The sequence below is a fragment of the Hydra vulgaris genome, chromosome 12 (assembly GCF_038396675.1).
Source record: "Hydra vulgaris chromosome 12, alternate assembly HydraT2T_AEP".
In the NCBI taxonomy this organism is placed as follows: domain Eukaryota; kingdom Metazoa; phylum Cnidaria; class Hydrozoa; order Anthoathecata; family Hydridae; genus Hydra; species Hydra vulgaris.
In genome coordinates, this window is record NC_088931.1 from 67,460,001 (window position 1) to 67,487,500 (window position 27,500).

The window sequence follows — 27,500 nt, forward strand, 5'->3', positions numbered from 1 at the left end:
AACAGCACTTCACACGACAACAACACAGGTATAACTGCCAAAATTGTCAAAATTCGGGAAAAACCCTATAACTTCATAATGAGATGAAATGCAATGTTGCCAAACTCCCAGATTAAAGTAAAAGGTACATACATATTATTTGTAAAATAAAAAAAATTATTTTGTTAAAATGTTTTGTTAACTTTGAACTTTATTCACAAAGTTTTTAAATTTTGGTCGTGTTTCTAATAATATGAGCACCCACTGTAATAGTTCTATAATATTTTGTTTTGTGATATTTTTTTTGTAAGGAAGTGGACAATCAAAAATCATTTTTTGTTTTTAATGATCTAAATTTTTCAATTTAGAATATTTGTTTATTATTAAATTGATTATTGAGTTTACAAATATATAAGATAATCTTCACTTGATCATACAGTTGCTAATTTAGAAAGATTTGAAAAAAATAAAGACTCCGCAGAAAGCACTCATTTTATAGAATTGTAAGTTCAAACATAAAGTAATAAAATATGAAGCTTTATTTCGTATTGTGACATCCATGAAGAAATGTATTTTAAAACGATGTTTAAATGTACTGGATGTGTTTGCAGAAGGGAACGATTTACTAAACACTGCTAAATTGGCAGATAGAGACTTCACAATTATAAACAACAAAAAGATACATAAAAATGTATTCTTCACAACTAAAAATAATCAAAAGACATAAAATATTCACAACTTAAAACAATAAAAAGACACATAATAATGTATTTTTCACAACTAAAACAATAAAAAAAAAAAAAATCTTCACAACTAAAAACAATAAAAAGACATAAAAATGTACTCTTCACATAAAAATGTGCTAGGCAATAATATCATAGCCCTTATTGATGATGAAATGTTATGCCAACAACTTGATTATAAACAAGAAGACATTGGTAAATGACCAGGGTTGATATTTGACTGGGGCCGGGGCTGGGTTTGATAAAATATAACCAGGGCTGGGGCCGGGTTTGTGACCGAGGCTGCATAAACATTTACACAGCCTAAAGTATATTTTTTTAATTCAAAATTCATGTTATATTTTGTATATATATGCATATATAAACATCATTATCATCAACATGATCATCATTATCATCATTATTATCATCATGATTATGATGATGATGATGATTATCATCATCATTATCATCATGATCATTATCATCATCATCATCAACAGCATAAAAGAGGAAGACTAAAGCCTGATGATGATGATCATGTTTATGATCATCATGATCATCATCATCATCAGGTTTTAGCCTTCCTCTTTTATGCTGTTTCTCTAATATAAACAATCTAGAGCATTTTTATTAAATAAAGCTCATTCATACAATATGTAAGGCACTCTCTTCAAGTTTTCTTATTTCTACTACTACTCTTTTCTACTAAAGTTGCTACCTCTCTACATGCTAATACCTAAATTACTTTAATCTTTTCTATCAAATGTTGTTTGATACAACATTTTTTCTAATCTGTCTAAGATTTTGCCTCCTTTTCTTGTCTTGCTAGAGTCACACCACACATCCATCTGGTCATCCTCTCTTCTAGCAAATAGTATACTATATAAATACTATATAAACATGTATGTTTATATCCATAATATGTATGCATAAAGTGTATCTTGGAATATCATAGTCTTAAAAGTGTTCTCCAGAACTCTCTTCAATTTTTGCTAAACTTTTAAAAAGTGCTAAATAAGTGGTTCCAATTTTTCAAAACTCTAGAAAACACTTTGACCTTTGCAAATATCCTACAATTTGTCTTCACTCTGTTATTAGTTTTTATATAAAGGTTTTGAGATTATTAAATTATTTATTTCTAACTGCAGCAGTAAAGTTATTCTTGAATGCCTACCCTCTTCTTTATTTCAAGTAACTTTAAGGATACCGCAAGGTTCTATCTTTGCTCCTGTATTGTTTCTTATCTAAAATAACGATCTTCGCAAAATCTAAAGTGGCTCTGTTTGCTGACAATTCAACTTTATACTCTTGTCTTTACAAAAAATCTCCACTTTTAGATTGCTTAGAACAAGCAGCCAATTTTTAATCTGATCTCTCTTCTGTAACAGTCTAAGGCTTGCAGTGGCTTGTGGATTTAAATTCTGGACTTGAAATTCACAATTTTTTTAGACAACAAAACTCATTTATTTACTGCAAAAAAATATTGCAATATTGTTGGCATTCCTATATTGATGAATAACAACCCTTTTACTCTCAGGCAAAGACTAAAAGCACATTGTAAATGTAATTAGACCTGCTTTATCTGCAAAGCTTGAGCCACTCTCCCGTTTTTGTATGGTTGCATTTCTTTCTTTTTTCTACAAATACAATTATGATCAATGCTCAAACAAGCTATCATCTCTATAGCGATAAACCAAAACTCATTCTTGCTTGGCTTTTTATTCAACAAGTTACATCCTTTTACTGTATCTATCCCTTCATGTTAAAAAAACTTTAACTCTTACCCATCTACATGTTTTCCTTTTTTATACAACTTACAACTTTTTAAATCTTCGGTTATGTTTCCTAGTATTTTAAAGTAACTCATAACTTAATAGTGGTTTCTTGCAATCTTGTTGGAAATAAGGGTTTAAAAATATATAAATGTATGCCAGTATTTAATAAGTAGTAAATGTAAGCATTAACTTATAATATATTAAGTATTATAAATTTTTATCTAGCCTTGGCTATCAATCCCTGCTAAATCTTATAATTCTGCAGGGGCCATGGCCAGGTTAGCAAAAAGTCTCATTTTTAGCAGTGGCCAGGGCCAAGGCCCTGGTCAATTACTAGTAGACATTGGATATTGTATCGAAATAGACATCCTTAAAGAAAATTATGAAAATATTGACCATTGTTAATTCAAAATCATTTCTGCCACTGTCTTGGGCAGAAATAGCAATAAGTGTCAAACCATGTAGATTTATTAATCTATTTTCATTGATTGATTTTTTATTGTGGCATAGATTAAGTTTAGCATACATGGAAAGAGTCTTTAACTTATTGAAAAATATTAAGATAAAAACAAAGAATGCGTGTTGGTAAGTTACTAACAAAATACTAACTAAATTGCTTATCAAGAATGATGGTAAGGAAAAGAAATTATACTGACAAAAGCCAATTAAAACCGGTTATTAAAACCAAGGCGGAAAAATAAACCATAATGGCAGAAAAAACGATCTTTAGTTTTTAAAGATAGAAGGTCGGTTACATGGACAACAAAACACACATTTTCTCAATTAAAAAACCAATACAAATCAAAAAATTTTTGAGAGAAATAAGAGCAAGAATAGCCAAGATGATAATTATTAAAACTATTGTAGTAGATGATAATGGTAGTAATCATTTTTTAATTTCATTTTTTTTTTATTGTTTTAAAAATATAAGTATTTGTGAATTTCTTTTTCAATTTTATCATGACTTTGTCTGTATTAGGAAAAATTCATTTATAAAAGAAGCTCTTAAAGCAAGTGAGAAAACTAAAAATGTACATGGCAACATGTGCTTGTTCTGAAAGTAGAAGAGTGAATGTTATCAATAGTTTACAATAATTATTTTGGTTTGTGCAAATTTTCTCAAGTATACCCTTAGCACTATTGTATGAAAATTATACTGCATGCAATAAGTTTTATAAAAAATGGTGAGAAACAACTCAAAACATTGGCAGACGATTATTAACTAAATTTTTACTCTCAGTTACTCGTCAGATGACCAGCCAAAATCTGAGTGTACACTACTGTATATATATAAATATATACACTTATTATTAAGTATTAAGGTTAGTCTAAGTCCATTTTTGGTTGGAGAATTAAAATGCATGTTTTTGATTGGGTAATGATGAAGTAGACATTTTTAATTGAGTAAGGACAACCTATGAAATAATGTGCAGATGCAGATTAAGAATTCAGATTAGAGAGTTCAAATTAGAGAGAGAACAAATGGAAATTTATTGGAATAAAGAATTACCTCTTTTAAGTTTAAGGATATGGAGAGTTGTTAAAAGTTAATGTGTATGTTAAAGCAAGAGCAACAAAAATTGAAATAGCGCCTATACAACTAAATGTGATGACCGTCTGTTTTGATGTGATAGAGAATTTTGTTTTGCCAAAGCTACCTATAGAAGTAGCCTATTATTCTCTGCAACTTTACAATTTATCTATACACCTATATATATATATATATATATATATATATATATATATATATATATATATATATATATATATATATATATATATATATATATATATATATATATATATATATATATATATATATATATATATATATAACTTCTAACTGGTTGTCAGAAGGTTTTTCCGTATTTTGTTGATACAAAAAAAATTTAAAAAATTGAAATGCAAAACCGGAATTTTTTTTTTTTACTATTTGATAGACTGCCTGCCCCAACCAAACCTTCAGTCATAGCAGCACTCCTTTGTGAGTCAGGCTATAAGATAGTCGATATAGCAACATGATATAAGATAGTCGATATAGCGCGCATGATTTACCATAAAAAAAATTTAAAATAAAATCATTTTATTAAAAAAAAAAAAAATGAAAACATTTTTTATATTATTAAAAACATTCAGAGTGTTTTAAAAACATTCAGAATGTTTTAAAAACATTCAGAATGTTTTAAAAACATTCTGGTCAATTAAATTTGCGTTTTTAGTGTTTTTTTAAAAAGTGATTAAATTCCAATTAAAACTAATGGTTTTAACTTTATGACAACACGAAAATGTTGGATGAAAGTCAAAAGTAATGTGTACATATATATCTACACTTGTAAACTTTTAGCATACATTTTTGAAGTGTGATTTCATTTCTAAAAATGAAAAAAAAAGTTTTTCCTAGTTAAATTTTTTAAATAACTTTACGTAGGAGATATATTTTATTTGTTTTTTAGATTATTGAAAAAGAGTCAAAAATTGCTTCTGCTCAACAAGAAATTGTTAAAGCTGATGAAAGTGTTGCTAAGCAACAAACTGCTGAATCCCAAGCTTTAAAAAATGAGTGTGAAGCAGATCTTGCTGAAGCCATTCCAGCTCTTGAAGCTGCATTGGCTGCATTAGATACATTAAAGGTATTTATTAACATGACACTTTGAAGATAGTTTACAGTTAACATTTTTTATCTTTAATGTAACTTTTGTTTATATATATATATATATATATATATATATATATATATATATATATATATATATATATATATATATATATATATATATATACATACATAAGTTACAATTATAATTGTAACTTGTAACTTATGTTTATATTTGTAATGTATTGTTTATATATTTGAATGTATTTTTTTAGCCTGCTGATATAACAATTGTTAAGTCTATGAAGAATCCTCCACCAGGAGTAAAGTTAGTAATGTCGGCTATTTGCATTATGAAAGATATTGCTCCTGATAAAGTTAATGATCCATCTGGTTCTGGGAAAAAAGTTTTAGACTTCTGGGGACCCTCACTGAAGCTATTGGGTGATATGAATTTTTTACATTCATTGAAAGAATATGATAAAGATAACATCCCTGTGAGTTTATTCTTTCAATTTTGACAAATAATGTAATTAAAACTATAATTAATATAACTAAAAACTTGTTTTATAGGCACATATAATGAAAAAAATACGTTCTGAGTTCATTTCCAATCCAGAATTTGACCCAGTAAAGGTACGGTCAGCTTCATCAGCAGCTGAGGGTTTATGCAGATGGGTAAAATCAATAGAAATATATGATCGAGTAGCAAAGGTAATTTAAAATTTTGTTCAACTTTTATAAATGAAGTAGATTTTAAAAGCAATTTATATTATGACTATAAACTTTAGGTGGTTGGACCAAAGAAGATAAAATTAGCTGAAGCAGAAGAATCTTTAGCTTCTACAATGGAACTGTTAAACATTAAAAGAGCTGCTCTATCTGAAATTGAAGAAAAGGTGGCCATATTGACCTCTCAACTTATTGAAATGAACAACAAAAAATCTCAACTTGAATTTCAGGTTAATTTTTCTAAAATCTATTTTCAGTAACATTTAAAGCCTAATAATTAAAGTTAATAATTACAATAATGATAATGAATAGTAATAATAATAATAATAATAATAATAATAATAACAATAATAATAATAATAATAATAATAATAATAATAATAATAATAATAACAATAATAATAATAACAATAATAATAATAATAATAATAATAATAATAATAATAATAATAATAACAATAATAGTAATAATAATAATAAATGATGATAATTTAAACTAATAATAATTAAAATTGAAACTAAGTTTAATTATTTTAATAGGTTGATTTATGTGGTAAAAAATTAGAGCGTGCTGAAAAGCTTATTGGTGGCTTAGGTGGAGAAAAAACAAGATGGGCGGCTGCTGCTACTAACCTTCAAAAATTGTTTGAAAACTTGACTGGTGATGTATTAGTATCATCTGGTGTAATTGCTTATCTTGGGGGATTTACCTCTGCTTTTAGAAAAGAATGTTGTGAAGAATGGACCAAGTTATGTTTGGTAAATGATTCTTATAGTTTGCATTTATTATATACGATTAAAGAAATAAGTATGTTATTATAAATAAAATTATTAAATGTGGAAATAAAAAGGTAAATTTACAAATTCCGAACATTTAGGATCTTGACATAAAATGCTCAAGAGATTTTTCCTTAATGAAAATTCTTGGAAATCCTGTTAAAATTAGAGAATGGAACATAGCAGGACTTCCTACTGATAGTTTCTCAATTGACAACAGCGTCATAGTGGAGAATTCACAACGATGGTACACTTTTTATTAATATTTTGTTTTTGAATAGCATTTTTTTCAATAAGTTTTACAATTTAAACTATATTAGTAGATACTATATTAGTTCAATTTTTTTTTGCATTTAACTTTTGACAATTTAAAAACTTGACATTGCAACTGCATGTTGTTTTATTAGTTAAATAAGACTGGTAGGTATTAAGCTAGGTAAGTAAGTTAAAGTTTGGCATTTATTAGCAAGCTAATCTAATTTTATAATGGTAGATTAACATGGTAATGAAACCTTTTTTTTAAACAATATAGATATTGCATGTGTATATCCTTTACTGAAAATTTCCATGGAAATTCTATGAAAAAACCCATGGAAAAACTATGGAATTTCTATGGGTATTTGGAACACGTTTTCATGCGAAAACCATGGGTTTTCCATGGAAAATTCATGAGTTTTTTATGGAAAACCCATGACTTTTCCATGAAAAAGTGTTCCAAATACCCATGGAAATTTCAGGTTTTCCATAGATGGAAAAACCATAGAATTTCCATGGGTATTTAAACACCTTTCCAAGGAAAATTCATGGATTTTTCGTGATAAAAAAGCATGCTTTGTTTTCAAATTTTTTTGATTTAATGTTATTAAATTGTCATATTAAACCATAAACAGCAAATTTTATCATGCAACTCCCTAATATTATTGAGTTCTTTTAATCTATGGGATTGCATTTTGCGAACAATAACAAAATAAACTTTAAATCTTGTTGAATCCTACAAATCTTTGAAAAGTAATAACTATAATGCACCTAAAACATTAAAATTTGACATCACCACAATATTTAACCCATGCATATGTATAAGCATACTAAAAATAAATTAAAACAAAAAATTACAAGTAACATCATTAGATTAAGAAAGCAATTTTTGCACCTAAAACATTAAAATTTGACTTCACCACAATATTTAACCCATGCATATGTATAAGCATACTAAAAATAAATTAAAACAAAAAATTACAAGTAACATCATTAGATTAAGAAAGCAATTTTTGCACCTAAAACATTAAAATTTGACTTCACCACAATATTTAACCCATGCATATGTATAAGCATACTAAAAATAAATTAAAACAAAAAATTACAAGTAACATCATTAGATTAAGAAAGCAATTTTTGCACCTAAAACATTAAAATTTGACTTCACCACAATATTTAACCCATGCATATGTATAAGCATACTAAAAATAAATTAAAACAAAAAATTACAAGTAACATCATTAGATTAAGAAAGCAATTTTTGCACCTAAAACATTAAAATTTGACTTCACCACAATATTTAACCCATGCATATGTATAAGCATACTAAAAATAAATTAAAACAAAAAATTACAAGTAACATCATTAGATTAAGAAAGCAATTTTTGCAGAAAATATAACAATTTACATGTTTGTTATTTTATATTAACTATTTGATAAAAATAGTATATATAAATTTGATAATTAATAACTTAAAGTTTCAACAAATTAAAAAGAATCATCAATACAACATATTCAATCCAAAAAATATCAAGACTAGTTATACGTGAGATTGCACCGCCAACTGTAATTGCAGAACCAGGTAATTGTCTAACAAATTACCATTCATATTTTAATATTCATTATTGTTTTTACCACAGTTAGTATCATGGTCCATTTCACCAATCAAGACAATACATCATACAATTAACGTATACATACTAGTTTTCTTTATTTACTAATATTTATACTTACAATTATTATCTATTATAACTTTATAATTACGCATCAATGCACAACTTTTTGAATGTTTTATATAAATGTTGCCAAATGTTAGATAACTTTTATATAGAAAAAGGTAGTAATGAATATATCATTATTTACAAATAATAATTATAAGATTATTACTTCTTTTTTGCCCAAGGTATCTGCATGATGTACAACATCATTTATATTTCAAGTCAAACATTCCTGCCTATAATGTAATTGAAACAAAATGATAAAGTTAAAATAAAAAGATTTATGTGCAAACTAATACATATAAAATGTTACCTGCATGTTAGTAACATTTATATAGAACAAGGCATCAACAAATATAGTACTACTTATAAATTGTAATTTGAAAAAAAACTTACTTCTTTGTCCGAGCTATCTGCATGATGTACAACATCATTTATATTGCCAGTCAAACCTGCCTGCTGCAAATATAGTAATTTAAATAAAATGATTAAGTTAAAATAAAAAGATTTATGCACATATATAAATGTTACCTGTATGTTGGTAACATTTATATATAACAAGGCAGTAACAAATATATTATTACTTATAAATCATAGTTTAAAAAAGCTTACTTCTTCTTTGTCCAATCTTTCTGAAAGATTTAAAACATTTTTTTATCGCCAGTCAAACTTGCCTGCTTATAATGCAGTAATTTAAATAAAGTTAAGATAAAAGGACTTAAGCACACACTATTAAATTCAAAAATTTATAATATTTTTACTTTACTATTTAAAACATAATAAATATAATAAATATGTAATTTGTTACATATGAAAATGTAAAAACATAATAAATATTAAAGTGTGTGTATAAATTAATTTATTTTTACTTAAGACAAGCACTTCACATTAGTTAAATATATAAAAAAAAAAATAATAATTGTATTATAATAAATAATAGTGTATTGTTTATAAACATCACTTTTATATGCTTATATTTAACTGAAGTTAAATCTTGTGCATTAATTAACTTCCCTTTCTGATATTTTTAAAACATTACCATAGTTTTCCTTCTCCAACTAAGTTGTTCTTGGAACATCATTACAAGTTGAATCCCAAAGATTACGCTTATATCTTTTCTGGTTAATTCAATCTCAATTTACCATTTTATTTTGACAGCTTTTAAACTATTTAAAAAAATATTAAATGTAAAAACTGACAATGTTATAAATGATATAAATGATGAACAACATTATTTATATCACTAGTCAAACCTGTCGGCTTATAATGTAGTAATTTATATAAAATAATAAAGTAAAAATAACAAGATTTATACACAAACTATTACATTATTTACATATTCTAATAATTCTGGTATTAGATAATTAATAACTAATAATACTATTGAATAATAGTAAAGAAAAAAACATAATAAATATCCCTACTAGATCTACTCGCTAACTAAATCCCAACTTGAATGGTTGCATTAACAAAAAGACAAAAGCAACTTAACAGAACTAAAATTAAATAAAACATTTATCATAAAATAAAGTTTTTTAATACTTAATAAACATTTACCATACAATAAAGTGTATTAACTTCAAACATTTTTATGCAAACTAAAGCCATTAAAGAAAATTAAAAAAGATAATACTAGTTATCTTTTGTACATTATTTATCTAATCTTATCCAATACACTGCTTATCTAAGCTAATCTAATACACTGCTTATCTAAGCTAATCTAATACACTGCTTATCTAAGCTAATCTAATACTCTGCTTATCTAAGCTAATCTAATACACTGCTTATCTAAGCTAATCTAATACACTGCTTATCTAAGCTAATCTAATACACTGCTTATCTAAGCTAATCTAATACACTGCTTATCTAAGCTAATCTAACACACTGCTTATCTAAGCTAATCTAATACACTGCTTATCTAAGCTAATCTAATACGCTGCTTATCTAAGCTAATCTATTACACTAGTTATCTAATGTACATTAAAACTAAAATATTTGTAGTAAACCAAATCAACATTAAAAATCAAACTGATTCACTTGATATACTTGCTATACTATTGCAAGGTATGCAAAGTAAGCAAAGCTATTGGCAATAGATAGAATAAGTATATGCATAAATAATATATAATTAAATATATAAATAGTAAATAAATATGTTCATTCTATAATGCATCATAATATGATAATATCTAGAAATGTAAAAACAGTAAAGACCAACAAGACTAAGACCAAGACTAAGACCATTTTGATTCAATACCAAGGCTAAGTTAAATGATTCTTGAGACGCCTTGTGACCAAGATTTAAGTCTCGAGACCAACATCTCTGATAATATCATGTTATGATGCATTATAAATGCATATATACATTTGCACATAATACATTTACATGCATTATAAATGCATATATACGATGCATTATAAATGCATATATACAATGCACATAATACATTTATCATATTCTAGCTATTGCAAATATGTCTAGTTGTTTAGGTCTGTATGTTTAGTTTGAATCATATTAAATGTAATGCATTATAAAAAACATATAATTTATAGTCTTATTAAATACAGAAAAACAGAAGAATGCAGAAAATATTATTTACTCATGTTACAAATGATTGTAACTCTACAAGTTATGACAACATCTTTAAAAGCGCATTTGAAATTCACCCATGGAAAATCCATGGAATTTCTGTTTTCCATGGGAAAACCATTGTTTACTCATAGAATTCCATGTATATGAATCCCGTAAGGGATTGTAGTATAAGTTTTGCATTACTATCTAATGCTGTTTTATTTGCGAGGTATTTTATTCCATTAACTAGATATTTAAGGTAGCAGAGGTATTTAAGGTATTTAAATTAATTTGTTAAGCTCATATAAAGTTATATACTTTTATATGAATCTCTTTAGTACAGCAATATTAGTACAGCAATTTTTCTATTTTTTGCCATTATTATTTTACTTAAAAGGTTTATTGTTTGTTTGTTTTTTTGCCATTATTACTTTACTTATTAGGTGTATTGGTTTTTTTTGCCATTATTATTTTACTTAATAAGTTTATTGGTTTTTTTGCCATTATTATTTTACTTAATAAGTTTATTGGTTTTTTTGCCATTATTATTTTACTTAATAAGTTTATTGGTTTTTTTTTGCAATTAATATTTTAATAGGTTTATTGGTTTTCATAAAGACCTAATACTGATAAATTATAAAATATACCACAAGTTAACAAGAATATAAAGGTTGCATATTTTCCATAGACTTTTTATTTCTCTGTAATAAATAAATGTTTATTAAACTGATTTTACTAAAATCAGTTTTATGTTTTTTAATTTTAACATTTGCATAATTTAATGCATTTGCTCTATTTTTAACAAGTTATTGTAAAAATGGACCTGAAGTTGAAATTAATGCTGAAAAAAAGGAAAATTTTTTCTACATTTGTTTAAACTTCAACTTTATTATATTTTCTAAAAAAGTTGTAATATTGGTAGTTACAATTTGTTGGTAATTTATTAACTGTTGTTGCAATTTTATTGGCTGTTGTTGGTAATATAAATTTTTTGGCTGTTGTTGGTAACATAAATTAGTTGGTTGTTGTTGGTAACATAAATTTGACATATAATTTATTTTTGTAAAGTCTTTTTTTTTAATTAGGCCTTTAATGATCGATCCAGAAGGGCAAGCTAACAAATGGATAAAAAATTCAGAAAAAGAAAATAAACTCTCTGTAATCTTTTTAAGCAGTACTTTTTGTTTTTTATTATTTTTTTTATTATAAAAAAAATATTTGATGCATTTTACCTGAGATCCTATTACAATATCTTTTTGTGATTTCAAAAACAATTTTACCCTATTATCAAAAAAATTTTTATTTTAACTTTTTAACAATAAATTATATAAAAATTTGAATTTTTTAAGGTTGTGAAGTTGTCAGACAGTGATTATCTTCGAACACTTGAAAATAGCATTCAGTTTGGTACTCCTGTGTTAATTGAAAATGTTGGAGAGGAGCTTGACCCTTCTCTTGAACCTCTTCTTTTGAAACAGACTTTTAAGCATGGTATTAATTTTTTAATTAAAAAAAAAAAATTTATGATTGAAAAATAAATTACATAGAGTTTATGTAAAGTTTTTATTGTCATATTTACTATAGTACTTTTGAGTATATGTGACATCATTATTTGTAATTTAAATCAACATATATTAGTGTTATGGCTATACTATAAATAACTTTTAAAGATAATGTTAATTTTAAAAATTATTCATACTTGCATTAATCTTTTTTTTTAATGAATTTACTCTCAACAAAGCTGCAAGAAACCAGTTTTTAATTCGGAAGTTAATGGATAGCTGCAAGAAACCAGTTTTTAATTTGGAAGTTAATGGATAGCTGAAAGAAACCAGTTTTTAATTTGGATGTTAATGGATAGCTGCAAGAAACCAGTTTTTAATTTGGAAGTTAATGGATAGCTGCAAGAAACTAGTTTTTAATTTGGAAGTTAATGGATAGCAAAGAAGAAAGTTAAAGAAAGTGGTCGGCAGACAATTTAGAAAGTTTAAATTATATGAATCATAAAAAAATTAAGATAAGAGAGAATTAAAAACTATTGATATTTGAGGGAAAAAAAACTAGATGAACAAATGTTTTTTGAGTTTTTTAGGAAGAGTTACTATAAAAAGTTGCAACTTTGCTAAGTTGCAACTTTTTACTGTAACTGTTATGAGTCACATAAAGTTGTTGAGTCACATAATTGAGTTTTTTTTAATGAAACACGAAGATTTGCTTGCTTGAGCAGCAACCATGGTAGTATTTGTAATATAGAAAAAAAGATGCAATCTTACAAGGGTGAGACAAGTGCTCAATATACCCAGCTTTATTAGAGTGCAAATTCAAGGATGTGATTTGGATTTTAAAACAAGATTTTAAAACTGTTTTAATTACTTACTTCAGGTTTAAAAATTTTTTAAACTGCTTTCCCTTTTTGAGTTATAGGGGAGCAGGAGGTTAGATGAGTTAGCTAAGATTCAGCATCACACTGCATACCCATATTAAGAGCTAAATAGTTCATAAAATGGGTATGCAAGAAATATTTCCTTTTCAAAGTCACTAAACAATAACTAGGAATGTTGGCTATTAACAATTAGACACCTATCTATAAGTTACAATCTACTAACCTGTTATAAATTTTTTGGTGAAGTGGGTCATTTCGAAAAAGACCATTTTTAGCCATCTCACTCTAACAGCAGGGTGAGTGCTATACATTATACAATGTTACATAAATTATATTCTATAAATGTCAATCTTCCATTAACTTCTCCAGCAAGGGGAAAAACTTATTTACATTATTTCATTAAAGGGATTTGTTCTAGTTCAATGTAGGGTGTCGTATGAAAAAGAAATGAAGCAAATCACTTTCTGCAACTTTTTAACTTTATTAAGTCAGTACTTCAATCTTTCCTGTTGAATCAAATTTCCTGTTGCATAATTCAACTCTTGTTAACTCATGAAATATTTCTTCCATTAGCTTAATGTAGTCAATTAATAATTCATAATTTGATAAGTCAATTAATATTCATAAATTAGCAATTTTGTTTTTACCATGTGCCTTTCTTTGAAGTGTGCTTTTTTGTACATTAAATGTTTTGCAGCTGTCAAAGTTCCTATTTCTTTAGCCTTGACAGTACCAATAGCTTTCCTGGTCAAGTCTCCTTACTATTTTCATTGTTCAGTTTTTCTTTTATAAGTATGTGGCATCATGAGCAAGCTGAAAATAAGGTTTTAGTATAAATATACTTCGAAAAATGTGTACACCAAAAATTTAGTGAGATGGGCACCCAACTACCAGCCCAACTCAGTCTGCTGACATCTGTCCATCTCACGCAACATTACTTTTAACAAACTAATTTATATGTGTGAAAAACATTATTTCATATGAATCTAAGCTACATAAATATGTTACTAAACCTTTACTTTAGATTATTTTCATAATCAATTATAGCTTACATATGTATTTCATCATAAAATTGAGAGTGCTTACATAAGATGAGAACGTGGAAAATATGTAAAATCCTCTTTAAGTCACAATCAAGTCTAATAAAATATTAAAGTCAAGTCAAGTAAAATATTAATGCAATTTCTGTCTTAAATGATAATAAAATGTTTACAAAAGTTTTAGCTCAACTTTCCAGACTAGCCCATCTCAGCAACTGCTCTCCTACTTTAAAGTGAACAATAAGCTCTATGCTTAAAATGCTTTTTATAGGTGGTATTATGTGTATTCGTATGGGTGATAAAGTAATTGAATATTCTGCCGATTTCAAGCTATTTATTACAACAAAACTTCGTAATCCACATTATCTGCCAGAGGTTGCAACTAAAGTGACTATTGTTAATTTTATGATCACTCCTGAAGGTCTTGAAGACCAATTACTTGGAATTGTAGTTGCAAAAGAAAGGTGAGTTTAGCATTTTTTTGAATATAAAGCAATTATTATTTTTTATAATTTTAAATATAAAATTTTTTTAGATATAAAAAATCATTAAACTTTTTTTTTATAACAGACCAGAGTTTTATTTAACAAACTTGTATTTATTTAACAGTCCAGAGTTTTATTTAACAAACTTGTATTTATTTAACAGACCAGAGTTAGAAGATGAGCGTCAAGCATTAATCTTGCAGAGTGCTGCCAATAAGAAGCAATTGCAAGAGATAGAGAATATGATTTTAGAAACACTATCATCATCAGAAGGAAATATTTTAGAGGATGAAACAGCAATTAATATATTAGATTCTTCAAAGGTTTTTGTTAATATAATTTGAAATATTTTTTGTATTAATTTGAAGTTATTTTTATTATTATATTTTGTTAATAGATCTTATCAGATGAGATTAATCGGAAACAAAAGGTAACATTTGTTATTGATAACGACACCAATACAACAAAATGACAACAATGACAGTTTTTTTTTAACAAGTTTACTTCCTCAGGACCTAGGTGACATCAAATGTTGCAAATCATAACAATATTAAACGTAAACCTATATAGAAATAGACGTTTCATAATAAAAGAAATTGAATACTGTGCTACCATATGTTGTATCTTGAGAACTTTTTCTTCAACACTACTGACAGTTATATTTTTGTGTTATTATAACATGCCTATTACTGCATTGATATAACTAATCGCAAGAGATATATTAAACAGCTATGCGTTGTCTTTATTACACTACTATATTTTTTTCTTTTTTAAAATAATTTTTATTAACATAAACATTTTTGGACACAATTACATAGATAGCTGATGAAACAGAGAAAAAGATTAATCAGTCTAGACAAGGCTACCATTCTATTGCAACTCACTCTTCAATTTTATTCTTTTCAATAACTGATTTACCAAACATTGATCCAATGTACCAATATTCGTTAGCATGGTTTGTCAACTTGTATATTGCAGCTATCCAAGATAGGTAAAGAAGTTAAAAAAAAAATGTTTGTAAATAAAAAATTGAAACTTTAACTTAAAAATAAATGAAATAATTTTTTTTATCTTAGCAATAAATCAAAAATCTTGGAAAAGAGACTTCGTTATTTAATTGATTATTTCACATACAGTTTGTACTGCAGCATATGTCGATCCCTTTTTGAAAAAGATAAACTTTTATTTGCATTTATTTTGACTGTAAATGTGTTAACAGCAAAAAAGGAAATTGCTCGCAATGAGTTTATGTTTTTTTTAACGGGAGGTGTAGGCTTAGAAAATAAAATTTTAAAACCTGATGCAGCATGGTTGACTGATAAATCGTGGGATGAAATATGTCGATTATCAGAATACATTCCCTTTAAAGGTTTTAGGTAATCTTAGTTACTTCTTGTACATAATTGAATGTTATTTATAACCTATAATTTTGAGTGTGGTGTTACTAATAAAATTTTGCTCATTAATGAAAATGCTATAAGGCGATGGTAAAATTTTATTATAAATTAATTTGTTTAAGAGATCATTTTACAAAGAGTTTGATAACCTGGAAGAGTATCTTTGATAGTAAAGACCCTGAGAAAAATGTTTTGCCTCATCCATGGAGCGAAAATTTAACTGATTTTCAAAAGATAATTGTTATACGATGTTTGCGACCAGACAAGGTTATACCATTAGTTAGAAATTTTATTGAAGAAAAGCTTGGTAGAAGGTTTACTGAACCTCCTCCATTTGACTTAACAAAAAGTTACAATGACTCCAACCAATGTTCGCCATTAATATTTATTTTATCTCCTGGAGCTGATCCTATGGCTGGATTGACACGGTTTGCAGCTGATAAAGGTTTTGGTGAAAATTTTACTTCTATTTCTCTAGGACAAGGACAGGTAAAATTATTGGCATTTTAAATAACTACTATTTTTTATTGTTTTTTTATTTATTATTGTCTTTTAATAACTATTAAGTCTTTACAGTATTTAGAGTTAGCATTTACTTATTATAAAACAGTGTTTTAAAATGTAATAATAGATTAGTACTATGATGAACATTATTGATAAAAAAGTGTTTAGATCTTTTAAATGAAAAAACCTTTTTCAGGGATTAATTGCTGCAAAAATGATAAAAAATGCTTGTGAAAATGGAAGTTGGGTTGTTTTACAGAATTGTCATCTGGCTGTGTCTTGGATGCCAGTACTGGAAAAAATATGCGAGGAAATGTCACCAAACAGTGTTAATAAAAAGTTTCGTTTATGGCTAACTAGTTACCCATCACCTAAATTTCCTGTCACAATTTTGCAAAACAGTGTTAAAATGACAAATGAGCCACCTACAGGTTTACGTCAAAATTTGTTGCAGTCATACTTGAGTGACCCCATATCAGATAAAGTTTTTTTCAATTCTTGTCCTGGAAAAGAGTCGGTCATATTTTTTTTGTTTGCTTTAAAACTTATTTTGGTTTATCTTTTTAATATAATTTTTTTGTTCTTTTCAAATTTTGAGTAGTATAACAAAAGTCAAATTGTTTACATAAAAATTACAATATTAATTAAGTTATATAATGTTTTCATTCAAATTTTTTTACATATAAAGTGTTGTGTTTAGAACTGGGAAAAATTGTTGTTTGGATTGTGTTTTTTTCACGCTGTTGTACAAGAAAGGAAAAAATTTGGACCTATCGGATGGAACATTCCATATGGATTTAATGAATCTGATCTACGAATTAGTATAAGACAATTACAGGTACTAATCAAATGTGATTATTTTGTGTTGAAATATATTTTTTTATAAAACTTACTCTCAAATCCTTAAGTTTTAAAGGGTAGATTAAGTGTTTTTAAGGATAGGTGCTAACTATTTGTAAGGGTATGTACTAGGTATTTTTAAGGATAGGTGTTAACTATTTGTAAGGGTATGTATTAAGTGTTTTTACTTCAATATCTGTGTTGTAAGTTTAAGAAGATGTTCTTAAAGAATGTTACACTTTTTAAGAACATATTCTTCAATTTTACTCACTATTTAATCTTTTTATATCTTATTAAAGAAGATTTTTAAGACTAAATCTAAATCTCAATTAGTATTTATTTTAAATGTAGCATCAGACATCAATAAAATTTTGTTAAAAACAATGAAAAAATTTTTTTAAAGATAATAAAATATTAATATAAGTTTTGACACAATGAAAACAAAGTTGTTAGTGAAAATTTAAGCAACTTTTAAATGTCAAAGCACTCTCTGAAACTTTTCTCTTTTTTTAGTTTTATTTACCTCCCCAAGGCCCCAAGGTCAAGAAGGTTACTTAATTTTGGCTACAACTCTCTCTCTCAACTCTTTACCTCCAAAACACAAACCTTGACTAACAAGGTCATTGTGCAGAGAAACAAGTTGAGCGTGTTACTACCAGGGACTTATAATTTTAAAACATCAAAGCATCACATTAATGAAAACTTTGAAACATTAAAACACTGCATTCTTGAAAACTTTAAAACTATTTCTTATATTTTAGCAGTTTATAGTTTCAATTTTGAATAACCTAATATCTTTCTTAATTTAAAGTTTAAATCTAAAATTAATGCAATTTATTTAATGACGAGATATGATAACATTATTAAAATTTTATTGAATGTTTTAACTCAATTTATGTGTGAATACTCTTGATTAAACTTGGGATTTTGTATGTGTTTTTACATTGGTTGGAACACAGACAGCCACAGTACCCAAAAGGAATTAAAAAGTAGTTATTTATTTGATAAAGTTTTAGTAATGGTAGAACTAAAAAAATTAATTGTTATCATTAGTATTTTTTTATTACAAATTTATAAATAATATAAAAATAAATATTTTTATCAATAATGACCAACACTTAATTATTTAATGGTTTCCAATCAAGCCATAAAAATTATATGACATAAACATAAAAGCTACAAAGCATTAATAAGACATTGTTTAAAGGAATAAAAATTTTTAGGAAAAAGTTCAGTTTTAAAAAGTTTATTATAGTTATAAAATTGAGATATTCAGCTAGTTAAAATATTTTCAAAATCACAAGTGTGTAAAAATAAGTTTAATTCTTTTTGGAATCAAGATATGAAAACTTTTTGAATGTTTAGAATATGTTTAATGCTTTTCTTTAGATGTTCATCAATGAATATAATGAAATACCATTTGATGCAATATCTTACATGACTGGAGAATGTAATTATGGAGGTCGAGTCACAGATGATAACGATAGGTAAAGAATTTTTTTTTTCAAATAATAAATATTGGATTATTTATGTTATATTTTATTTAGACGTTGTTTAATGAGCATCTTAAAAGATTTTTGTACAAATGAAGTTATTGTTAATTTAAATCACAAGCTATCTCCAAGTGGTCGATATTGTATCCCACCAAAGAGTAGCTATGAAGATTACATTGAGTTTATTAAGGTACTGCAATTTTTTTTTTTTTTAATTTAAAAAAGTATTTTTCTTTATTTTTACACTTATATTATTGCAAAACAAAAATTTTCTTAAATCTACTGATATGTAATGTTATATATTAGTTTTTAATTAGATTAATTTAATATTAATTTAGTTTAATATTAATTTAGTTATATATTAACTTATATATATATATATATATATATATATATATATATATATATATATATATATATATATATATATATATATATATTATATATATATATATATATATATATATATATATATATATATATATGTATATATATATATATATATATATATATATATATATATATATATATATATATATATATATATATATATATATATATATATATATATATATATATATATATATATATTAGCCCCCGCCATTTCTGCAAGATTTTGGATTTTCGAAGGTCGTCATTTGATTTCTGGTGCGTTTTGATGAGTTCATGGAGAAAATTATAAACATTTTTTTTTAAAGATGAATATACTACCTCCTCCAGTTTATTAAAATTTTTAACATTTTCTTCGAACCTCCTTGTTTGAGCAAAAAGTATTGTTTACGCTAGTATTTTACATAACTTGTTCAAGACAACTTAATAAATTAAACTTAAAATGTAACATAAAATACTCACTTAGGAAATTTTAAATGTTAAAAATCTTACAATAAAACAGGTTTATTACTAGTTTTACCATATGTATAATTCAAGGTTTTGTTTGTGTACGATTTTAATTTATATCATTAGGGACATTGTAAACATATATAAGGAATTTTTTATTAAACATTGCATTTACTATTGTGTGAAATTAGGAAAAATATATGCGATGTCTCAAACAAGATCAAAAAAAAGTTTTTTTGGTAGAAAAAACCATTGAAAAGCTACCAGATAATAAGTTGCCAACAAAAGGAGAAGTGCTTGGATATCTTCATTATGGAAAATACTTTATGATATCAATTTCTAAATATGCTAGACTTCATGACGTTGTTGCCTGCCCTCTTTCTAATTTTTTTTTTATGCCTAAATGTAACGAATCTGCTGGTTGTCAGACAAAAGAGAATAGCTTGATGTGTGTTACTAAAGCCTTAGTTAGTATATGGGAAAAGGCTTCAATTCCAATATTGTGTCATAAACTAATAAGGTATAAATAATACTTTGAAATTCTTATTTTGACGGAAATAATATTGGTATAAATATGATAAAATGCTAGTAATTAACTTTACTTTTTAACTTACGCATATATCTTATAGGAATAACATTATGGAATTGGAAAATTCCAGAAGTAGATTACAAGCAAACAGAAATAAAGTATCTACTGGGTATAAAAAGTCACGCATATAATTTCGGGAAGAAATGCGTAATCTTTTCAACATTTCTCCTTCAGATGTTAATGACATAATAATGAAAGATAAAACTAAATCACTTTCAACCAGAAAAGAAGATAGTATGTTTTTGGACAACCAAAAAAGCCTGCGAAAGTGGTCAATGGATCGTAAGGACAAAAATTATGAAAAGTTTATAAAAAGAAAGATTGCAAAAACAAATCAATTTCAAGCAAAAATGATAGGTCAACAATCATCTGACAACATTTTTCAATCAAGTCTTCAAAAACATTCGGATACTGAATTTGCAGACTCAGATGAGTTAGATATAGACTTTAAAGAATACAATCCAAAAAGGAAAAAAACTGACGATTTTTTAACGGTTTCTTTGCCTAAAGATATGAATAAATCAACATCAATTGTTGCAAAAAGATACAATATTTTTTGAACAGGTCAGGTAGCTATAATTGTAAGTATCATAAATCCAGGCAACGGAGATTTGAATAAGTTTTCACTATCAGAAACAACTTCAACAAAGCATAACAAAATGGTCTTAACGAATGAAGGAAATAAAATAAAGGAATCTTTTATTTCAAAAGCTACAAAAAAAATTCCAGATGTTCTTAACCATGGCAAAAATGTGGAAAGGTTGGCAGTAATTGTAAGCTTACCAGATCTCAATGAGCCCCAGCTTATTGGAGTAATTGGAATTTCTGATGGGTGTGGAATAACCCAGTCTACTGCAATAAAAAAGGTTTTAAATGAATGGAATCTTTTTGAAGCAGTCAATAGTGTATCCTTTGATACAACTGCGCGTAATACTGGATGGATTAATGGAGCAGTGTCGATTATTGAGAGATGGAGTGGCAAACCACTAATTTGGTTAGCATGTAGACACCATGTTGTAGAACTCTGAGCTAAAGAAATAGAAAAAGCGACATGCAAAGTTACAACCGGACCTACAGACAATACATTTAAAATGTTACATGATAACTGGGATAAAATATTTGCTAAAGGAATAAATTATGAGAATATGAACAAGTTTGAATGGAAAAGTAACCGTGGAACGTTTATTGAAAATAAGGTGAAATAAAAATATTTTAGAGATTTTATACTGTTAAGACTTATTTTTAGGAAAGAAAATATATAGAAAATAAAGCATATTTTTTATCAACAAACAAATAATTCCTCGTAATTAATTAAATATATATTTTTTCTAGGCTGATAAAGTCTTCAGTTTTGCAGTGAAACTTTAAAAGAAAACATATTTTCTAGAGGTGACTATGAGTACCTTAACAGTTGTATACTTAGGCAGATTTGTCACAGGATTTCATTTTAAAAGATCTGGTGCCTTCCATCATGCAAGATATCTTGTTAAATCAATCTATAATCTTGTACTTTGCCTTTTTAGTCCACAGCTTGATTTAAATCTTTTTTCTGCAAACGATATGTCACATTTTACAGTTTTTGCTGAGTTTGTTGGTGTTTTTTATACTTTTTGGTTTTTAAAAGCTCCTTTTGCATGTGCGGCTCCAGATATGGATTTATAAACAATCAGAGATATGGAAAATTATAAAATTAAAAGACCTGATATTGCCCAAGTATGCATTGACGTGATGAAACGACATCATTGGTACCACAACCAGAGAACAATTATTTTCTCCATAGCTGATGAGGAACTAATGCCCGAAGTTAGAAAAATTGTTGCTAAAAAGCTGTTTAACTCTGACTCTAAACTCTAAACAGGATGTTGGCAAGCCAAATTTTCAAGAGCAACACAAAAATCCAAATACTTCTTATCTGTCATCATTTGTAGGAGGCATGAGTTGGTTGGTTTTTGAGAACCTTGGATTTACAAAGAACAATCTTGAATAGTGTCAAGTTAGTTGTAAGGAATGGGGGAGATACAGCACTTACAGAAGATTTAAGGACTGCGTTTATAAACTACATGTAGTAAATGATCCTGCCAAAAGAGCGCTAAAACTTATTCAAGACTTTTCAAAAGTGTGCGTATTTACTTATATAGATTTTTATTTAAATTCAATGGTCTAAAAATTAAGAAATTACAGAATTTTTACATACATACATATATAATTTTTACATACATACATATATATACACACATATTATAATAGTTAAGTTTGCAATTGCTTTGATTAACTAGTTTAAAAGTTATGCTTCCCATCTCTTATAAGACGCAATGTTCATTGGGTAAAGCTATTTTTGTATGTCTTATTTGAAGTGGCTATCTGGAACCTGAAGTTGATATTTTGTCTTGTTGTTATTTTAGAATTATTTTTTGTCTTTATATGTAGCCAAAGTATTCAAAATTGAGAAAAAACGGAGTCAAGAGAAATCGAGAAAAAACTTTGTCAGAAAAAAAATCGGAGTTTCGATAATCCTTTGTTATAAAATGAAAAATTAAATTATCAAGTTGATAACTAAACATTGTTTTTGTATTTATTTTTTTATTATTATATATTTCAATTAATAATTCATTATAAATTTTTTTTTTAATTTTATTTTATTATTTCTTAGTACTTAATTTTTTTTTTATCACAATTCTTTCACGAACAGGTTTTATTTAATAAATGGCTTAAATTCTGTGGACGGTTAGTTTAAATTTCAAAATTGCATCAGATTTCACAACAGTTGCTTCATATAATTTTAACTGATTGGTGAATGTCTTGATTTTTTTTGATTCAGCTTTTGATTTTTCTGTTGATTTTTGATTCAGAGCTTTTGATTCAGAGCTTCTCGAATTTCGGCAAAAAGGATGTTGATTGTGATGGTTCTTCTTGTTTCCTTTTAGCGCAATTATCTAATTTTGCTTAATGACTATTTTCTTTTGTTGCAAATATTTGATCAAATTATTTTGCAGCTGAAACTTGAATATCTTTTTTCGAAGTGTGAAAAAATGTGAGGTTTTTATTTTTTTTTAAATCGGATATCAACATAATGTTTTTACAATTTTTGTATCTGGACATTAACCTCTGCAAATTTAGAACTGATGTCAGTTTCTACAATCTTCAATATGCAAATTAACGTTTCCATAACAATGTCATTCTCTAAAATTGTTGTATTTTGTTTTTCGAACTGCAGCAGCAGCAATGACTTCCAATAAATCAGACAGCGGTTTCAACAAATCCAAGTCAATGTCATTTAGTATGTTTAGGCAATTTAGTTCCTCAAGTGTTTTTTTTTTACACCTTCTAAGCTGTAAAAAAAAAAACACATCCAAAAATCTTCTTATCATCTCAAAAACACTGTTCTATCTCGTGTGGTCATCGAGCAGCAGTTCTTTGTTATGCAAAGATTAGTAAATTTTGTGTATGTTTCTTTTAGAACTTCATATCGAAACAATCAATATTTTAAGAACCTATTAGTATTCAAAGTTTCTTCAGACTTTTTTTTAATATTTTTTTTATATTCAATCTTTCCTCCAAATAATTAATAAGCAATTCTCCTTCATTCTCTCCATCAGTTTCTGTTAGAAACTTTTCAATATTTTTCAATATCCGAATCAGTTTCTTTGCAACCCACAGTTTTGCAACCCACAATTGTTTTTAGCGTATATCAAATAAAAAAAAACCAAAATGAACTAAATAATTCTGGAAGATCTGATGCGGAAACTTAATTATGGTACCCAATTTCAGCATCTACCTACAGCTATCCATAGTTTTAATTGCAATATATTCACTAATTCAAATTCTTTTAACTTTTCCACTTTTCCATTATAGAAAATGCTCAAATGTTTTGTCAGAGTTCCATCGAAATTTCTCGATTTTACTCGAACTCCAAAACTTCGAAAAACTGAGAATAATTAGACGAGACAGAGTTTCTAATGAATCTATTGTGTGTAGCAGATGATTTGGGTTTTGTAGAATTCGTTTTAGGATTTTTATACATATTTGTCAATGTATCTATCTATCTATATATATATATATATATATATATATATATATATATATATATATATATATATATATATATATATATATATATATATATATATATATCTATATCGATATATATATATATTTTTATTATAATTCACCTCCCCAAGGCCGAGAAGGTCACTACAGATGAGGAGGCTACTTGTGGTTATAACCCTCTCTCAACTCTACGAAACACGAACCTTGACGAACAAGGCCGCTGCGCGAAGAAACAAGTTGAAAGAAGAATTGTTTATTTTATTAATAGGGTTTGTCAAAATTTAGGCAGCCCTGGCCATAACCCTGGACCCGCCTATGGTTTATCGAACCCTGCACTAACCCTGATGTCAGCTCCGGTTGCTTATTAGTACATGCACTAACTACTTTAACTTTTTTTGATAAAACAATACTCTTTTCTTAAGTAAATATACTTACAACTAGTAAACAATGTGTTTCCAACTTCCTTTTACCACACTTTACATTGTCACCTTCAAACACTATTATCTTGTTTAGTTTTTGAAATTGTTTTAGAAAAAATTTTGTTTTTCATATTTTCATCTTTACATCAATTAATTATCATTTTCTCCATATTTTTATAAATGCATTTTGTAAAAAATGCTAATATATTAATTCTAATATATATTGTTATACTAATATACAGTGTTTATTTTCATAGTTGTGAGTGCTTAAGTAATCAGTTAAATCAAAGAACCACCAGATTTCTTACATATACCCTTTCTTTCATTATATATACCCTTTCTTTCATTACATATACCCTTTCTTTAATTATATATTGGGTTGCAAGAAGTAATTTTAAAACTCTAAGAAATGTGAGATTGTGGAACTTAATCAAATTTATTTAATGTCACACATAATAGCAATAAACTTGGCAAAAGAATTAGCTATCTAATATTTTGTATCAAACCATGACAAAACAAGTGAATACTGTTATAAATACTTTTAAAAAATTATTTAAAAGTACAAAGAAAATACCTTAACCAATAGAATCTAAATTTTTTAAATGTTGAATTAAAGAAGTTGTGCATTGATTTCATTTTAATAATTATTATATAAAATGTTTGATAACTAAAAATTAATTATAAATGTATTTAAAATTAAAACTGTATTTTTGGCTGAAGACAAATTTATTCTTATTTAAAATAATTATTCTATTTAAAGAAAATATTTTTTGTTAAAATCTTTTGCAAGTAATTTATTTTTATTTAAATTAAATTTATATTATTTGCTTAACCGTATCATTTATCTTCAGGTTTTACCTGCAACACAAAAACCAGAAGTCTTTGGTATGCATGAAAATGTTGATATTTCTAAAGACTTACAGGAAACAAAGCTTGTTAGTACTTTATTTATTCATTTATTTTTGTTTATTTCATTTCTGTTACTTATAATGTTAACGGAAGGGGAGGGGGCTAGCATAGTAGTTTTATTTTTAATAATGTTATATATTCTAGTGACATGCCTCAGATATTAAAATCTCTGATTTATCTGTCTTTTTTTAAATTAAATAAAAAGTTAAATTGCATTAGCTTTTAGCAAATTTTCTTATTTAAATATTTTTGATTGTATTGCATTATTTATCTAAGATAAATAGAGATAGCAATTCTAAATAAATAGAGATAGTAATTGCATTTAATTCTTAAAAAGAGAATTTAAAAAAGAAAAAAGTTTTATAATACTTGAAATCTTTATCAAGTATTATTGACCAATTAAAAATTAACTTTAAGCAATTAGCTTAGGTAAAAGCTGTATGGATAAATTGTGTCCTAAAAAAACATGATTTTCAAAAATTTTAAAAAAACATGACCTTCACATAAATGAATGTACATATAATAGTTATACATATGAATTATATGTAAATGAAATGAGTTATAATTTCTTTAAAATAAGAAAAAGATTTTTATTTCTATAACGTTCTTTGACTGACATATTGCTATAAAATAAAAACTTTAGTTTACTAATTGTTAACTTAAAGTAAACTCCAACAAAACTGTTTCTGGATGAGTAAACTTGTAGTTGGCTTTTTTTTTCTTTTTTTTTTGTTGTGAAATTTGTGTTTCTACCTCCAAATGATAACTAAAGTATAAAGCAAATGTTTACTATAAAATATTTTGTTTTCATTAAAAAGTTAAAAAGAATTTGAAATTCTTTATACCTAAGTTTTCTTATTTACCAAATAGTATGTAAATTTATGTTATAGTTATTTATAAATATATTACTACACTTATTGTTGTAAATTTATACTAAATGTTTATTAATATTATTATTGTTCATTAATATTAATAACTATCCAAATAGGTTGAACTAAATTTTTAAATTTGTTTAAATAAATAAAGTAGTTAGTTATAATTCTTATAAACTTTAAAAACAAATTTGCTTGTCCATTAGGTGAAGTTTACTGGATATTAATTTAGGAACAGCAACAGTTCCTTTTCTTTCAATAAATTTTTTTACTTTTTATTTCAATAGAGTGGCTTGGAAGATTTACATAAAGTTTTAAATAATGAATTCTGTAAAAATTCTATTCCTAAAATGCTTTTATCTGTTCAATAATATTTTTTCTTTTTTATTATTATTAATCTTATATTGAAAATATTTTCAAATTTTTCCAAGTAGCAGTTTTTGAGGTGCATTGATTAGTGATTTTATTATTTATAGCTGTTTGACTCTGTCCTAATGATTTTTTCTCAAAAATCAAGTGTTGGAGGTGCTGCAACAACAGATGATTTGCTAATTGAAAT

General features: G+C 26.2%; 1 protein-coding gene across 2 annotated transcripts in view; it reads left to right on the forward strand.

Annotated features, from left to right (window-relative positions):
• LOC100211154 (dynein axonemal heavy chain 12) overlaps window positions 1–27,500 on the forward strand; it is a 107,100-nt gene that overhangs the window by 71,497 nt on the left and 8,103 nt on the right. For both annotated transcript variants that reach the window (XM_065814217.1, XM_065814218.1), the window contains exons 62-81: window positions 4,933–5,109; window positions 5,348–5,569; window positions 5,646–5,786; window positions 5,864–6,034; window positions 6,345–6,563; window positions 6,683–6,828; window positions 12,212–12,284; window positions 12,476–12,617; window positions 14,821–15,013; window positions 15,198–15,357; window positions 15,432–15,464; window positions 15,853–16,025; window positions 16,111–16,410; window positions 16,554–16,920; window positions 17,132–17,452; window positions 17,636–17,773; window positions 19,165–19,262; window positions 19,323–19,458; window positions 26,012–26,095; window positions 27,418–27,500. The exon at window positions 27,418–27,500 is cut by the window's right edge and continues 22 nt beyond it. In XM_065814217.1, coding sequence (XP_065670289.1) covers window positions 4,933–5,109; window positions 5,348–5,569; window positions 5,646–5,786; window positions 5,864–6,034; window positions 6,345–6,563; window positions 6,683–6,828; window positions 12,212–12,284; window positions 12,476–12,617; window positions 14,821–15,013; window positions 15,198–15,357; window positions 15,432–15,464; window positions 15,853–16,025; window positions 16,111–16,410; window positions 16,554–16,920; window positions 17,132–17,452; window positions 17,636–17,773; window positions 19,165–19,262; window positions 19,323–19,458; window positions 26,012–26,095; window positions 27,418–27,500 — 3,377 coding nt within the window. The remainder of the gene's footprint in view (window positions 1–4,932; window positions 5,110–5,347; window positions 5,570–5,645; window positions 5,787–5,863; window positions 6,035–6,344; window positions 6,564–6,682; window positions 6,829–12,211; window positions 12,285–12,475; window positions 12,618–14,820; window positions 15,014–15,197; window positions 15,358–15,431; window positions 15,465–15,852; window positions 16,026–16,110; window positions 16,411–16,553; window positions 16,921–17,131; window positions 17,453–17,635; window positions 17,774–19,164; window positions 19,263–19,322; window positions 19,459–26,011; window positions 26,096–27,417) is intronic.